At 36.3% G+C, this 18,126-nt stretch overlaps 2 protein-coding genes across 8 annotated transcripts in view; one reads left to right on the top strand and one right to left on the bottom strand.

Annotated features, from left to right (window-relative positions):
• The window catches only part of LOC111864259, a 43,719-nt gene extending 35,560 nt beyond the window's left edge, over window positions 1–8,159 (bottom strand). For both annotated transcript variants that reach the window (XM_023851365.2, XM_023851366.2), the window contains exons 1-2: window positions 7,841–8,159; window positions 209–364 (exon numbers count right to left, since the gene is read on the bottom strand). In XM_023851365.2, the coding sequence (XP_023707133.1) occupies window positions 209–328 (120 nt within the window). In that variant the 5' untranslated portion in view covers window positions 329–364; window positions 7,841–8,159. The remainder of the gene's footprint in view (window positions 1–208; window positions 365–7,840) is intronic.
• Window positions 8,160–8,316: 157 nt separating this feature from the next.
• The window catches only part of LOC111864263 (tubulin polyglutamylase TTLL4), a 46,207-nt gene continuing 36,397 nt past the window's right edge, over window positions 8,317–18,126 (top strand). For 3 of the 6 annotated variants that reach the window (XM_023851381.2, XM_023851380.2, XM_023851379.2), the window contains exons 1-2: window positions 8,403–8,447; window positions 15,776–17,110. In XM_023851381.2, coding sequence (XP_023707149.1) covers window positions 8,430–8,447; window positions 15,776–17,110 — 1,353 coding nt within the window. In that variant the 5' untranslated portion in view covers window positions 8,403–8,429. The other 3 variants (XM_023851383.2, XM_023851382.2, XM_023851384.2) reach the window with 3 other exon arrangements.

The raw sequence follows: 18,126 nt of genomic DNA, 5'->3' as shown, positions 1-18,126 counted from the left end.
ATTTTGACATCTAATTATTTACTTGAGCTCAACTTATACCTGAACTGTACTTATGATTGTATTGTACTTTTATGTTCTTCTGCTTATCTTGACATATTTTAATTAATATTTGACATGTTCTATATTCTATGGTTTGTAACCAGTTTTATTGGATCATCTGGAACTCAAAATAAATTACAATTACAATATGGTAAATATTGATTTTTACCTGCTGTTTCACCATTCTGCGAATTTCTTTCAAGTTTTCTTTATAGTAACGATAGAGAACAGGGTGTAGACAAACATTGAACAGCTGCTCATCATCATCTTGTATCAATAAACCCTTCATTGCACTGCGGTTTTTGCTTCTGTCTCTTCAATAGTGCTATGGGGTGGAAAGAAATATACTTTTATTTTAGTGAAGTATGACTTCAGTAATAGCAATCATTCTTACAGATGAATACAGCTAAGAAGTACTAACTGCGGTCAGAATCAGTTTTTTTGATTTGTAACTTTAATTTCAAAAAGTCTTCTCAGGTCAGTGTTAAAACTGAAGTCTACAATTTGAAGAAATCTAAAATCCAACACTTCTGAATCCCTTGCATGAGATTCCAAGTAACACAGTTTCTAAATCAATATTTTAAAGTAACCACCAAGTGTATAATCAGTGCAAAAATCTTTTGTCTCACTGTCATAATATCTTATAATACTGAATTTCAAATGGCAACTTAAGTTCATGCATGTCAATATTAATCGCACAAATTTGGCTGTCACCACAACATAAAGGTATCTTCAAGATGAAGATAAAATAGATACTACTGTATCACTACTGTTTATTTTATTATGCGAAGATGTATGCTACATGTTCTGACTTTTTCTAGGTCATCATCAAGCGAGTTACAAGAGAAAGTGGTAAAATTTGATACAACTAATCGAGATAATATGTCTATACATTTAAACTTTAATGATGAGATATTGCATGAGGAAACCCACGTTAAATTCTTGGGCATTGAAATTGATAAGACCCTGAATTGGAAGTCACAGATTGAATCGATGCTGTCCAGATTGGGCAAGGCATGCTTTGCAATAAGAAACATGAAATTGTATAGCAATATTGAAACACTAAGGATGATTTACCACGCATACTTTCATTCAATTATGAGATATGGGATAGTATTTTGGGGAAACTCGTGGGAGGCTAAGAAGATTTTTCTTTTACAAAAAAGGGCCATCAGGATAATGATGGGAATGAAACCCAGAGAATCATGTAGAACAGTTTTTAAAAAATTAAAAATTTTGACATTGGCTTCTCAATATATTTTATCTTTAATGATACTAATGGTAAACAATCTGGGGCATTATACTTTTAATCATACAATTCATGGTAAATCAACAAGACAAGTTAGAAACCTTCATGTTCCTCAATCGCATCTAACAAAGAGGCAAAAAGGGGTCTATTGTATGAGTGTAAAAGTTTTTAATAGTTTGCCTGATTTTTTAATTGAGTTGGTACATGATAAAAAACAGTTTATTGAGAAACTAAAGGATGTATTGCTTCAAAACCCTTCTTATACTGTTGAGGAATTCTTGCTTTTCTGTCAAGACCTGTCAAGAGGTGTCTGACAGTGTACACTTCATTTAACTCTATGTCCTTGGCTGTGCTTATATATTCTTGCTGCAATTTGTATTGCTTTTTAACTATTGTATGTGTACTTGTTGCAATTTGTATTGCTTTTTAACTATTGTATGTGTATTTGCTGCAATCTGTATTTTCTTTTAACATTTTTTATGTGTTTTTTGACAAGTATGGATTATATATGCTAGTGATTTTGTTTGTGAATGTACAAGTTTCCAATGTCTTGTTGGCTTGTTGACATGTTTTATATTCTGTGCCTGTGCACATTTGTGAATAATCTGAAACGCAAATGTATATGTATGTATGTATGTATGTATGAAATAACTAAGTTCTTGAATTGAATTGTCTTAACATGGACCCATACTTCACACTCTGTTGTTATAGCAGATACATCTTATGGAGAATGTAAATTAATGTTATATGCAAAATCCTAGTGATGCACTGCTGTTGTCAAAAATTAAAAACAATTAAAACTAATATGTTGGGAATTTTATTATTTAGTATTAATAAACTTATTAATATAACGTGTCTTAAAATTGGTTCAAAAGTTATTTTTAAACAAATCTTTAGGCTAAATGACTCATCAAATTATATGTTTAATTCTAAGTTTATTATTAAAACAGTCTTGAAAATTAAGCTAAAACTAAAAGAAGATTAGCTTGCAATGATCAGTAAGAACAGGATTAGAGACCTGTATATGAAAATAAACGACTTTTCACCAACCTAGAAGTAATTTAGTGAAACATGAGAATGGTGATCTGCCTGCAGATTCCCACATATTGAATACATATGTGGAAGGACTACTACTCTCAGTTATTGAACCTACATAGGGTCCAGTGATGTTAGGCAGATAGAAATACATACAGCTGAGCTATTAGTACCTGATCCTAGCCCTTCTGAGGTTGAAACTGTTAATGCAAAGTTGAAAAGGTATAAATTGGCAGGTAGTAATCAAATTCTGGCAGAATTGATTCAAGCAGGAGGTGAAATATTATATTCTATGGATCCATAAGCTAACTAATTCTATTCGGAATATGGAAAAATTGCCTGATCAGTGGAGGGAGTCTATTACTGTACACTTCACAAGAAGGGTAATAAAACTGACTGCAGTAATTATCGTGGGATATCACTGCTATCAACTTCATACAGAATTTATCCAAATATTGTTCTCTCAAACGTTAACACCCTTACTTACTTACTTACTTATGGAGCTGAGCCCTTCTGGAGGAGCCACTAATTCTGCAGCTACTCAAGAATTTCCCAGCATTTTATGGAACCCGAATGTTCATTACCATGTTCACAAGAGCCCTCCACTGGTGCCTATCCTGAGCCAAATCAATCCCATCCATACCATCCCATTCCATCTTTTAAGATCCACTTTAATAATGTCCACCCACCTACGCCTTGGTCTTCCCTGTCGTCTCTTTCCTTCTGGCTTTCCCACCAATATCCTAGAGGCACTCCTCGTATCCCCCATTCGTGCTACATGACCTGCCCACCTCATCCTCCTTGACTTGATCATTCTAATTATACTTGGAGAAGAGTACAAGTTATGAAGCTCCTCATTATGCAGTTTTCTCCAACCCCCTGTGACTTCATCTCTCTTTGGTCCAAATATTCTCCTCAACACCCTGTTCTCAAACACCCTGAGTCTATGTTCCTCCTTTAATGTCAGAGACCAAGTTTCACTATAAATGTAAGATAAACACCGTCTTAAGTGTAACACTTTAATTTAGTTCTTTCTTCTTTCCCCTCACTCCACACTACATGTTTCGGCCCTAAATGGCCATCATCAGGTGTATATTCTTACGTAGCTGTTACACTGCTTGTTAAAATTTAAAATCACCAGTCTTTGTAACTGTATAAAATGTTTGTTAACCTACACACGTTAATTTTGATTTCTAATTAGCACTTTTTTAAAACTTTAATTCAAGTTAAAATATCTATAAAATTTCTGTTCTTTTCCTTTTTCAAATTTTAAAATTAAAATTTTCCTCAGGGTACATGCCCAATGTCTAAGTCCTGCAGCGGCCACTTCTTGTTTATCGTTGTTCAGGTATTGTTCTGTGTAGGCTCTCTCTGTGTGTGTCGCTGCTTATCTTTAATACGTGTGCTGCAGCACACGTATTAAAGAATCAGGTTTTGATTTGTTATTGTTGTTCCCAAATATCTGAACTGTGCCACATTTTCAAAACGTCTGTTTCCTATCTTTATGTCATGATTTTGCCCTGCATTTTGGTGATGAAACAGCAACATATACTTAGTATTCTGTGTTTACTTCTAGATCAACCTCTTTACTTGCATCAATTAAAGTTTGTGTGTTTTTATTTATTATCACCCAGCAGATTCACATCATCGGCATAGGCCAACAGCTGATGTGTCCCATTTAATTTCAGTCCCATCTGGTTTCCTTGGACCTTCCTAATGGAATATTCTAAAGCAAAGTTGAAAAGGAGTGGTGATAAAGCATCTCTTTGTTTTAGACCATTCTGGATAGGAAATTTATCAGACAAATGCTCACCTACATGGACTTTACTATACGTTTCGTTTAAACATATTTTAATCAACCTAACTAGTTTCATGGGTATCCCAAACTCTATCACAATATTGTACAATACTTCCCTCCTAACTGAATCATACGCATTCTTGAAGTCTATGGGTAGCTGATGTACTGTCTCATCAAACTTCCATTTTTTCTCCAATATCTGACGAATGCAAAAGATCTGATCTGTACGTGATCTGTTACATTGAAACCAACACTGATGATCCCCAATAATTTCATTTATATATGGACTTAACTTTGAGAGAAGAATATTGGATAAAATTGTGCATGAAGTTGATAGCAGTGATATCCCCAGATTATTAATACAGTCAGTTTTATCACCCTTCTTGTAAACTGGTAAAATAATAGACTCCTTCCACTGATCAGGAAATCTTTCTTTATGCCAAATATAAGTAATTAGATTGTGGATCTTAGAACATAATATTTTGCCTCCTGCTTGAGTAAGTTCTGCCGGAATTTGATCACTACCTGGCGATTTATACCATATCAATTTTGCAATAGCACTTTCAGCCTCAAAAGGGCTAGGATCAGGTATTAAGAGCTCAGCTGTGTCTCTAATAATTTTCCAAGCTTTATTAACATCCTCCTCAGTTTCAAAGTTTTCCAAAGCCGTGAACCTATTTGAGATTCCAACACAATACTGCTCTTTACCTCCTACCTCATTTAATTTTTGAGATTGAACCTCTCCATATGAATTCTGTGTTGTTTGTTTGCTCACTGCCAGTCTTTCCCTAACCTTTTCCTCCATCAGGTAGTGGTCAGTATCACAATCTGCTGCCCGGAATGATCGGACTTCAATGTATACTTGCATGCCGTCTCCTATCTATCAAAATATGGTCTATTTGATTGTGTATCTTCCCATCAGGAGATGTCCAAGTAAATTTATTGATGTTACAATGTAAGAACATTGTACTTCTGACAGTAAGATTTTTTGATGTGGCAAAGTTTACTACGCTAACTACATTATCATTATTAATTTCATGCAAACTCTCATTCCCAATCATTGGTTTGACAATGTCTTAGCCTCCTTACTTTGGCATATGTTAAGGCCCTACATATATGAAATTATTGGGGATCATCAGTGTAGAGTTTTGGTGCTTAGTATTTATTTTGTGTGTATAAATTTTCCCCCGCTGTTGTAGTATTGTTCACATAGCAGCACAGTAGTACCTATTATGTCTTCATCTTGAAGATACTTTTATGTTGTGTTGACAGCCAAATTTACATGATTATCAAACATACAGTATGATACAAACCATAATGATTTCAGTATTACAAAAAATCGGTTCTTACTTCTATTAAAAGTAAGGGCAACAGTTTCTTCTGTAACATCATATCCTATATCTGCATAATTTTTCACTTTTTATTTGGGATCCACTGCTGCGTTCCTTATCATTTAATCACTTTTCATTCATTCATTCCATTACTGATCCTGTAGATAATGATACAATGATATAGGACAAGTCTTTCAGTGTCCCTTATCATTCAAATGAACACCTGAATATGCACAATCAATGATGATAACTGAAGATCTTTCAATATGATGGACTTGTCTTTTACATATTAGCATTTTATCCATTTCTTTAGAGAAATTACAAATTATGTAAACATTTCTTCCATAACATCATTTCCTAGAGTAGCACAGTTTTGCACTTCTTAACTGACAGAAACAATCACACGCTCTTCGAACTGATTTTAATGAGTGTTCCATATAATTTAATTGCTTGCCATTCAAACATAAAACCTGAACATATGCTAGCAGTTGTAACCACTACATAAAAGTTTTTAATATGTTACACTTGGTTTTCACATACCCTTAGTTTGTTCACTTCTTAACAAAATTCTGAAAAAACGTAATTTGGTGAGGATGAAATCTTTCACAGTTCCATCGAAGCTTCCAGGCGGTATAACTTGGAACAATTTAGGAAACACATATTTCAAACAAAATTGATGATTCAATAAAATCTGGCAGGTACAAAAATGTTTCACAATAATTTATTACAATGTCTAAGAGGTAAACCACCTGCAGGCTTTGATGAAATTCCAGAATATTTAGCCAAGAGATGTTCACATTACATAAAGAAACCTTTAGTACATATTTTCAATGCCTCTTTAAAATCATGGGTCTTTCCAGATAAGATGAAAATAGCTAAAGTAAGACCACTGTATAAAAAAGGGGAAAGACAGGAAGTTTGTAATTACAGGCCAATATCAGTTTTGCGGTTTTCTCCAAAATGCTAGAAAAATTGGTGTATAACAGGTTGATATCCTTTGTAACAAAATATCCCATATTAACAGAAGTGCAAAATGAATTTATGAAAAACAAATCAAGAGAAACAGCTTCCCAGACCTTCACTGAGAGTATACAGGAGGCAATGGATAGACGGTTACACGTTATAGGAATATTTTTTTACTTGACAAAGGCATATGATATGATAGACCACAATGTATTACTAGATAAATTAAATTACTATGGGATCAGAGGGGTTATTAATTTATGGTTTAAATCTTATTTATCTTACTGAGTACAATTTGTTGAAATAAATCACCTGAATAAAAATATCCAAAATACATATATATCACCCTTGAGAGAAACAATACATGGGGTACCACAAGGGTCAATTCTGGGACCACTACTGTTTCTTCTGTATATAAATGATCATCCACTAAACGTACAAGGTGTGGAAATTGTATTGTTTGCAGACGATATTAATGTACTGGTTATTGATAAAGATAAAGATGTAGCTCAACAGAAAATAAATAAGATTATGAAACAGCTTGAAACATTGTTTCAGGTAAATATCCTTTTAATAAATATTAAAGAAAACAGCTGCTATGTCATTCCATCTTAGTAAAAATAGGTTTGTAGTTAGACCGCAAATACTCTATAACAACTTGGAAATTCCTTAAACATCGGAACTGAGATTTTTAGGTATAGATATTATAGAAAACCTTAAATGGAATACCCACATCCAGTTATTATGTTCAAAACTTACTTGGTAAACAAGAGTCATGCAGGCAAATTTTTAAACATTGTGGCATCCTCACAGTCACATCTTTGTATATTTTAGAGGTGTTAAGTTACATAAAAAAGCACAAAGCAGATTTGATCCAAACTATAAATATTCATAGTTATAATACTAGAATAAACAAGGATTTTCATGTTCAATTCTGCAAAACTACATTACTTAAAAAAGTGTGGTAAATATGAGGATAGAATTGTATAGTAAGGCTCCAAACAAAATAAAAAACTTGGTGGGTTTTTCAGCTTTTAAAAAAGACTTAAAATCATTTTTATTGAAACATTCTTTTTATACGATAAATGAATGTTAGTTTTAATAAAAAAGTGGAAGGTGCAAGTACTTATGTTTGGATGACATAGCCATGCTGTATATAGCAGTTTGTATATTTTTGGAATGTTGTATTTATATATTGTTTATGATTGTAACAAATGTTGGTAGTATGCTTGTAATTTTGTAGATTTCTTTGTTAACTTGTATTACCCAATGACGTGTCCAAATGTTACTATGTAGCAAAATGGATGAAATAAAATACTGCCCATATTATTACAACGGTAGCAATGGATACTGTAACCAAAGAAGAAATAAATCTAAAAATGTCACTGATTTATAACCGAACTGTTCTCTAGATGACAAAATTACCCTTTATGGAAATTTCTTTTCCAAATCTACTGCAAGCCACGTTATATTCAAATTATCTTCTCCACCTCCTTCCATCCACTACAGACAAACAACGCTAACAACTGCAGAGCACTCCGGTGATTCCCACTCATGTCCCTCCTGCAGCCAATGTGTGCACGTGCGTGCATCGTGTGTGTCACAACTGAAATCTCGTAAAAAAATATTTCTGGTCATTCCTGTTCAGTTTAAAGAGTCTTTCCAATTTTTCACCAACTTATTTCTTCACAATTCATATATTTGTACATAATGTGTGCATATTTATATACTTCTACAATCAAAATATTTCGATAATTTTGCGCAAATAAAAGTATTAATTGTGATGTCGTATGAGACCAATAAATCGATTCAAAGGACGTGCACGGAAAATGGACTAAAACAATTCGTATATAGATGTTGGCGACACTGTCAGATACAATTGAATCGAGTTCCAAATGTTGTCTACATTCACGCACAGGACGTGATGAGCGGGTGATGAGGGAGTTGAAGTATTGTGTGCGGTTGTTGTTATTGTGGTAAGTTTTTTTTTTTCATTTGGTGTAGTTTGGGAACGATGAACATGGAATTGAATGTAAGTAATATGTGGCGTTATGATTTAGTGATGTACAATGTATATTTTCACAGAAATTATAGCAGGAACTTTGGTTAGAAAGGGTCAGTGGTAATGCATATCATGGCAGACCGTGGAATTCTAACGTGTTTATATTCTCGATCTGTAACCAAATAATATGATATTTATTGCCTTGTTGTTCGGTCTCAGGGTATAAGGTCGTTTTCTTAACATATATATTGAAAAAGAATACAATAATGCGTAGTTAGTAAGGTTAAGAATTAGCGGCAGCATGTATTTCCCTTACAGTTACTTGAGAAATTAAGTATAGCATGAATTGGGCAAAAATTGGCTGTTTATTATCTAGTAAGACGTGATGTATTCGTAGTTCATGAGTTGTTGAAAAACATCTACTAAAATGTCGGTCCCTGTATTGTGTAATCATGCCCAAAACCATAATAGCCGGTTTCGTGGAAGGCGTTGGTGTAGCGGCAACTTTCAGCATTTGTATAAGGGAGGGTGCTCGATTGGAATCTCGGCCAGGATACCGTATATCCTGACCGAATTTGTCGTGGTTTCCCCAGCACCTACGCGCAAATTTCGATATAATACATCAGTCAGTCATCTATTGCCTTTTTTTTTTTAATCTCGTCTAAGCTCGTCACATGATGCTTTAGAGTCTCGATACAGACAGCGTCGTTAAATACCGAGCTAAAGAAATAGTTGGTTTCATATTTCATCATCTTGCTTGACAAATAGGCCTATGTATTTGGAAAGTGTCTGGTTTGAATTTTTGGTGTCACACTGATTATCCTGACTTTGGATTATTCATGGTTTTTTTTTTCAATCTCGATGCAGATGCTGGGATAGTACCTCAAGTTGTGACAGGACTGCTCTCTTCCATATCCCATCAATTCATTATTCAGTAATTATTCTACAATTCAGTTGTAGAGCTGGGATAGCTCAATCAGTATATTGATGGGCTATGGGCTGTTGGCTGGACAGCCGGGGTTTGATTCATAGCAAGGAAAAGTGATTTTTGGTACTCTACAGCATCCAGACTTGCTCTGTGGTTCACCCAACCTCCTGTTCAATGGGTACCAGGGGCTTTTTCTGCATGGATAAAATGGCCAGGGTGTGAACCTGGCCACCCATCTCCATCTAGTGCCAAGGTCAGGAATGGTAGAACTATACCTCCATTCTCCTATACATCTTCATGGTGTGGTACTTAATTAAGCACAGGGACAATGCTTTTGCAATATGTGGGGCCGCATCGGTCACAAAAAAGCAAGTCGACATATAACCTCTTGCTACAGTAGAAACATGACCTGTCAGAGAGTTTACAAATTGTGGAATGATTAACGGATTCTATCACCTCACTTGTAAGCAGAAACACTTCAACTGGTCCATCAATTTCCAAGGTATGTTTGCCACATAGCGAGCCTCTGTATTGCGGGTCTCATCAGTGGAAATGAAAATCTTCTTCCCGTGAACTTTATTCCTAATCATTTCCCAGATATTGTTGTAGCAGTTGGAAAGGTAGTGAATACATCATTTGTGAACACCAGAGCATCACACAGGTCTGTGAAAAAATCTGATGATTTATTTCCGTCATCCAAAGAACACTGTTACAGTAACATTTTCACAGATTTCTTTTTGTTCAAAATTTGCACTGCTATATATGCTTGTTGCGGCCGATATGTTGTACCATGAAACTTTCTGCTGCCACTAATTTTGTGTCACACATCTTACAGCATAAAATTTTACCATCAGTTGAAAATATATCACCTCCAAATTCAGTTACAATCTGATTTAAATTACACGATATAGATAGCTTTGCTTTAGGCATTGTGATAAAATGAATCACTCTAATGCAACACAGATGTGAACTTTTCATACTGAGAACCTTTCGTCAACAGTATCTTTGTATGTACGGAAAAGGGCGAGGAACTGAAGACAGATGGAGTTTTGCTGAGCAACAATATGTTATAAAAAGCGAGGGATTCTGACTAGAAATATTTGTAACTAAGCAAATTCCTTTGCACAGAACTTGGAAAGGGCCGCATTGTGAGTGACTGCTGTTGTATCCTGCTGCCAGCTTAAAATGTTTTATGATATGTAATGTGATCACTTTCCGCAAAACGAACAGAAAGTACGGGAGAAGATTACAACTTATTATTGCATACTGTGATAGCAGGTACTTGGGGTCCAGCTGCAGGCTGCATTTGTAGAGGCAGGAGAAAGAACACTTGCATATTATACATGTTTCTGAAAACATATGAAGAAAAATTACCTAAAATGGCTAAAATGACAAAAAATACCCTTAAAATCCAAAAATTTACTGAAAAATTACTCCAAAACTGAAAAAATGACACATAAAAGTTAAATTTCTGTAACCAGCAGCTCATCTCCGGGATTTATATGTTTATGGGTATCGAATAGGATACAAGGAAAAAAGATGACATGTCATCAAAATCTGGGCTCTGATGATAACATATTCACATGGAAGAGTTAAGGTCTGTAGTCTCCTAAATAGATCTGTACAAGAATTATAGGATTTGACACCCATTAGGAGTCTAACAGTTGTCTTTTGCAATATAAATGCCTTTTTGCTATCAGATGAATTACCCCAGAAAATTATTGCATGCTTCATTTAGGAGTGAACATAAGGAAAATAAGTTGATTTGACAGTGTCACTGTTGCTGATATGCAACATAGATGTAACCGCATAACATGGTTCACTTAGCTTTGGAACCAACTGAATGATATGGTTTTTCCAGTTTAAATGATTACCAATTTGTAAGCCAAGGAATTTTATGTTTGCTGGCTCTTCTATGTATATTTATCATTTATTTATCATTCTATACAATATTTAATGGATTATGGGGCGATTTCTTTGTTGTTATAATGTTATTATATTCGTTTTATCTAGATTTAGGGACAGCTTTTTTGCAGAAAACCATTTACTCATTTGAGAGAAAACTTTGATAGTATGCGGAAATCATCTAGATTTTTAATAGAAATTGTGACACTAGTGACATCAGCAAATATTATGGGTACTGATGAGGTGTTTAGTGTAGGAGGCAGGTCATTTATATAGATTAGGAAAAGCAAAGGCTTGATTTGCTTCAAAAGATTTGATTATATGTATGCATTGTTTGTGACCACTTACATTGTAATACTTTCCACATGTATTGATATGTCCTTCTGAAGATGGTCGCTCCAACCGAAACATGTCAAGGATGAAAGATTAAAAAGGAAAAAAAAACATTTATCAATCACACTGGACGGAGCTAATAATCTTTTATACAAATCAAAGGCCCTAAAATTGACCCCTGGGGAACTCCATGCTTTATTGTTCCCCAGTTTGAGTAGGTATTTTAGGTTTAATTTGATTATTTTATTTTAGTATTGTTTTCTCTCCATTAGGATCTGAACCAACTTGGTGATGCTCCTTGAATGCCAAAAAAGTGTAATTTAGTTAATGAAAATTCATTATTTACACAGTCAAAAGCTTTTGCCAAATCACAGAGTATTCCATCAACATGCATTTTTTGGTTAATAGATTTTAATACACTCTTACCTTAAAGGCTGCATTTTCAGTGGATATTCCTTTCCTGAAGCCAACCTGTTCTGGGACTAGTATATTATTAGTCTGCAAGTATTGATTAACCTCTTGTGCTTAACTTTCTCAGGTACTTTGGAGAAAGTAGTTAATAGTGAAATTTGCATGTAGTTTGACATAAACGTAAGGTAAAGGTGTCCCTGTGCTTAATTATCATACCATAAAGATGTATGGTGGAATGGAGGTATAGGTATCCACATTCTTAACCTTGAAGCTAGATGGCTATGAGTCGTCAGCTTCTCACTGTGGCCACTTAATCCCAATGGAAAGAGTTCACGGTACCCACTGGATAGGAGGCTGGGTGAGCTTCAGAGTCGATGTGGATGCTGTGGAGAAGCGGAACATGTCTAATGCCTGTTACGATGTGAAACACAGTTCCTTGGCCATACAGCCTTCAGTGTAGTCACACTAGTGTATAAATTATAAGTTGATGTGGATGCTGTTGAGAAGCAGTACGTCAGCTATGCATAGACTTTTAAGTATTCTAGGAGTTTGGGGTACGCATGAAACTAGTTAGGCATTTTAAAAATATGAGTAGTTCTGTATGGGAGTGAAACTTGGTCCCTGACATTAAGGGAAGAACATTGACTGAAGGTATTTGAGAACAGGGTGCTGAGGAGAATATTTAGACTGAAAATGAATGAAATGGTGGGAGATTGGAAGGAGCTTCATGACTTCTAGCCCCAGCCAGCTGTAATCAGAGAGATCAAGTCAAGGAGGATGAGATGGCCAGGGGACGTGGCATGCACTGGGGAGAAGAGTCATGCATATAAGATTTTGGGCTTAAGCTAGAAAGAAAGACACCACTAGGAGTCCTAGACAGTGACATGATTATGATGATGATCATGATATGATTCCACTACTGCTGCCACCATGATGATAATAAAAGAATAATAATTCAATTCAGTTCTTATTTATTTACATGTTGACTTAACAGTCCAGAGTCCAACCACAAAGTTAGCTAAAGTAAATAAAAGAAACAAATACAAACACAAGGCAATTTATGTAATTTGAATAATATTGATGATATTCCATCAGCACAAATCAACGTTATCATTGAGAGGTGAGAAAAGTAAAATGTATACATTTATAGTGAATACCATTAGTATTTTAATGGTTGGAAGAATCATGGCTGGCATAAAATATGATAGCGAGAAACAAGTTTTAAATGTATTGGTATATAATAATATCAGTTCAATCAATTTCTTTATTTATATATGTGCCTACACAGCAGCCAAAATATTGATCCTAAAAGAAGCATGAACACAGATGGAATAAAACAAGCATGTACACACAAACAAAGACAAACCAAACCATGGCAGCTTGGACAATAATAAACATTCAGTGAGTTAAATTGCTCCAGCCAGTATGCAGCAAAAAAAAAAATATACATGCATTCATATTGTTTGCAGTTAATTCTGTGATATGACACCTGAAAGGCAGAATAACAGGACCAGAACAGATGGCCATTGCTGGACAGTGGTGTGGTAAACATTCCCATGGAAACAAATAGATACAGGACAGTAGAAGTACCATTGGAAGTCATGTTTCTTATGTGATCGCATAGGCTGCGGCTGGTATGAGAGGCCCCATTTCAAACACAAAATATCTTGGAACAAACAAAAATTTGGTCATGAGTCCCAAAGCCAAGTATAATTGTGCGGGTGAGGACCAGCAGCCATTTAATGTCATGCTATGCTGTGCTATGTTATGCAGGTTACTTGTGAGTCAGTTGCCAGCTAGCAAGAATGTGAGCATGGAGCTGTAGGAACTCTGTTGTTAGAAGCCAATACTTAACAATGACTAGTGAAGATATAACAGAGTGAGAAGACTTAGTATGTGCTATAATGATTTGCAGTGTGCAGATTAGTGGTAGTATACTTGTGAATCATAAGCATTCAGTAAATCCCATTATCAATCCAAACCCCCTATCTAGTCACTAATATGTGGCAATATTTTAATATGAAGAAAGAAACATTATAACATATGATTAAGAAAAGCACTTCTGGCTCTAGATGTGTTAATGTCCCTGCAATCAACATCTAGCATCTAGCAGAAGGACAGTTTTTACTTGAGTAGCCAACATTGAACAAAGCAAAATCTCTGATGTACCAGGCAGGAACTTGGAAGACAACACTTTCCAAAACAGAAGAACAGAATTTAGAACCAAGGTAAACTTGAATAAGGAACAGTGCATTAAAGTGATGCTTTCTTTTTTTGTAAGGTGTGCAATTCTGTTTCAAAGCAAGAGAATAACTGTAATGGACTTGAGGAAAGAAGTGATTAAAACAGAGGGCTGGAATCTTCTGCTGAATGCATTCTAGTTTGTTGGCATCAGTAGGCTTAATTGAATCCCAAAGAGGGAAGCATAGTCAAGCTTAGATCTAATATAAAATATAAAAAGTACATATATTCAAGAGATGAGAATGTGAAGGTATGCTGCAAACTAGACCTAAGAACTTAATACAGGAAATATATATGACATGATAATGGAAATGAAGTTAAGAATCAATAAATACTCCCAGAATTCTAACAGAGTGAGCCTGAGCTGTACAGGATTGACGGAGTTTATACTTATAGATCAGTACTGTGAAGCATAGACCCATTGCTAGGCACTGGTTCGATAGACACTTCCGCTGAGACTGATTCTGGGCAAACAGCCCGTTGCTAGGTAAACCCTGCAACAATACGTGACAGCAGTTGATGCCCATTGCTAGGCAATGGACATGCTGTCTGTGGAGTCCGCCCTGAGACTGTATAACAGTGACTGACTCTGGCTTCAGGCTTTCAGTAGGCTAGAGTGAGTCCTAGGCAGTCATGGAAGAAGGGTTTGACTGAAGATTTATTGTAAATAATTGTAATTTATTGTGATTACTCGTATGAGTGATTGTAGAAGGAGTGATCAATAAATCCAATTACAAACCCAAACCTCGTCTTATAAGTCACTGATGCATGTGGCAGTATGTTGATTTTCCTCGAGAAGGCTGTAGCTTTAGTTTTGCCTATGTTGAGTTTAATATAATTAGCAGTCCACCGACCTAGAATGGAGTTAATGTGAGACTGTAGCAGTAGTCTGCAGGAGATTTCATGGAAAATTATATTATGATACTGTCAGCAAAAGTAGATACACAGAGTAGGTTATAACATCACGTATGTCTATAGTAAGTGCATTAAACAGCAAGGGTCCCAAACCACAGCAGCAGCAGTAACAATAATACAATTGCAAGGAATAAAGATTTGACTTAAGTGGAATTTGATTTTATGACCATATGCCAGAATCCCCACATGCTAGTCCATGAGCCAAGTTAAGTTTTACTGAAGATTTATATATTCTGAGGTGTGATACTTTGTAGGCCAGTAATGATCTACCAGACTACATGGCGTCAGATCCCAGACAACAGTATACTTCATAGTCACTGCTGTGAGAACCTCAGTCCTTATATTAGATTCTGGTGTTGGATTATAAGTTTACTTTATCTAAAAAAGTTATTGAGGGCACGAAACATTTAGGACTGGAAGTCTGAAGTGGGAGAGTAGACTCTGAGTTCTATCTGGAATTTCATATGTATGTTCTGTTTTCTTACATTATGGCAGTGGCAACTGATGTAGTCTGTCATTGCTTGTTAATGTTCATGTTAATTTTTAGTAAGGAATTGCCTGTTTGGAAACATCAGCTAATTTTTTGTTTGTGGTTCTATTACTTTGTCATATGTAATGATTTCAGATTGCTGGTGGAGAGAAACACAAGAGATTAGCTATAAATGGCAATATTCTGTCATTAAATAACCTGAAGAGCATGGCAACTCCGTATGTGGTTCAGAAAGTGACCTTAAATCATTCTAACTCTGGGTATCACCATCCAGAATCACAGGGTGAATTCAGTTGTGGTGAGACTACACACAGGAACCCAAATTATTACCAGTGTCATTTTGCACATGCCAGTTGGTGTCATGTTTGTGAAGTGCGTAGAAGTCTCCAGTGTGGACGGAGACGTAGCAAAAGTGAAGGTTTGGAAGCTGATCCTCTTCGGGAGTGTAATAGGCTGCATGACTCAAGGTATGATAATGAGCACTGGAGAAAGAAAGTGGTAACAGAATATGACTTATGCAGTTATCAACCGAACTCTCATGAGTTTGTGAGGCAGGCAGATAGCCGGCAATCTCATTCGCCCAGAGAGATCTTATATCAGACATTACCTCAGCCCATGGATGTAGATGGAACTGCAGAACAGCACAGAACCATAGTTCCTCTAAAGAAGTATAAAGATTGTTTTCTGAAGGGCCATCCTCATTACCAACATAAGAATACTGATAACAGTTTCCCTGTAACCCAAAGCATGTTGCTTCCTGAAGCAAATGAGAATCCAAAACATTTCATTAATTCATATGATGCATGTAGTGATGTATGTCCAGATAGAGGACACAGTTTGAGTGATTCATTTCCAAGGAAACTTACCAAAAAATCTTGTGATACTGTTAAAAGAAATGGTGCACTCTGTAACCAAACTTGGACTGAAGGAGGTGAGTGTGGTAAATGGCATTTCTCACAAAAACCTAAAGCAAATAATGTTGGTAATCACTTTCGCTCATTGTATGGTTTTACTATAAGACAAGATGCTCATTTTTGTGGTACATCGGGTGAAAATAACCATTGTTGTCACTCACATCGTCTGAATGAAGAAGGTGGGGCTGCCCCATCAAGACATCCATTTGTAGTGGATACTGCCTCAATGCAGGACCGCTATCTTCATGAGGTGGAAGTTCTTCGTAGCAAATTACGAGAATTGCGGGGTGGTGTAGATGGGAAACGGCTACGTCAGCGAAGTGAATCAGAACCTGGAGCAGGTTTTGGTGGTAGTTGTCAGGATAGTTCGTGGGAACCCAAACGAGCTCGAGATGGTTCTCCAGGCCTAACAGAGAACTTGAATTGTTGTTACATAGAAGATACTAAATGCTCATCTTATGCTCAACACCAGTCAGAGCCCTCGGTTTCTCATAGCAGCCGCTTGGAAGTGATGCATGTTCATAAGCCATCTGTTCACAGAGGACATAACACCAAGGTGAGTTCCTGAGAGTAGTATAGTGCAGTCATGTGTTCGTCAATGGGATATATGTTTGTATATTTCTTGTTCATCTGCCTTGGTTATATTCCATATACCTGTATCTCTTGAGCTATAGGTTTGCATTCAAGATTGCACATAAAATCATTATTTAGTAATTAAAATATTGTCATGTGTATTAGTGACTGTAGACTGGGTTTTAATTGATAATTGGATTTATTGACCACTTACAGGTTGTAACTACAAGTAAATAACACTGTTACTGATTTTCATAGTACAGATCACTGCATGCTAATCTTCTCAGTCTAGTCTTCACAATCCATTTCATGGCAGCAGATCTATACAACAGGAACTGTAAAAGTTTCACTTAATTACACATTCCCAATATCACTATACTACAGTACACATAAAGTCTTCAGAACACCTGTTAAGTCTTCACAGGCTGACATCTTGTACTCTTCCATACTTCTCCAGCTTTTCTTCTGTGCCCCTCCGTATTCCGTATTGAGGGGGTGGGTTTCCCCATGCACTTAGACCGGTTAGTGGTCCATTGTGCGTCCCCCTTTAATTTCTACTGTCTCCATACCCTGCTGGTACTGGTGCTTACTATCAGCCCCTTCCTGCCAGCAAGGTTCCAACCTCCTCTGGCAGTGGTATCTAATAGTCCCTTTCTGTCAGAGAAGTCCCCCCTCCTCTGGCAGTGGTACCTAATACTTCCCCCATCTACCGGAGGAATTGGAAACTACTTGGGCGGGAAATGTTGCCTAATTTTGCTCAGAGGTCTAGAGACGTGAGGTTCTTTTACGTGCCGTAAATCTACGACACGGGACCCACGGCTTAAAGTCCCTCCCGGAGGACTTGTTCCCTGAATTTTTCCGCCCTTAAAAATTCCACGACCTCCGCTGGGTTTTTGAACCCGTGTACTACGAGTCATGAGGTGGGAACGTTACCTCTAGACTACGGAGGCCGCTTACTGTGCCCTCCAGCTTACCACTTGCTGCTGTATTCCTTCAGCT

The sequence above is a fragment of the Cryptotermes secundus genome, unplaced genomic scaffold (genome assembly GCF_002891405.2).
Source record: "Cryptotermes secundus unplaced genomic scaffold, Csec_1.0 scaffold33, whole genome shotgun sequence".
Taxonomy (NCBI): Eukaryota; Metazoa; Arthropoda; class Insecta; order Blattodea; family Kalotermitidae; genus Cryptotermes; species Cryptotermes secundus.
This window is presented reverse-complemented; position numbering and strand designations above follow the sequence as displayed.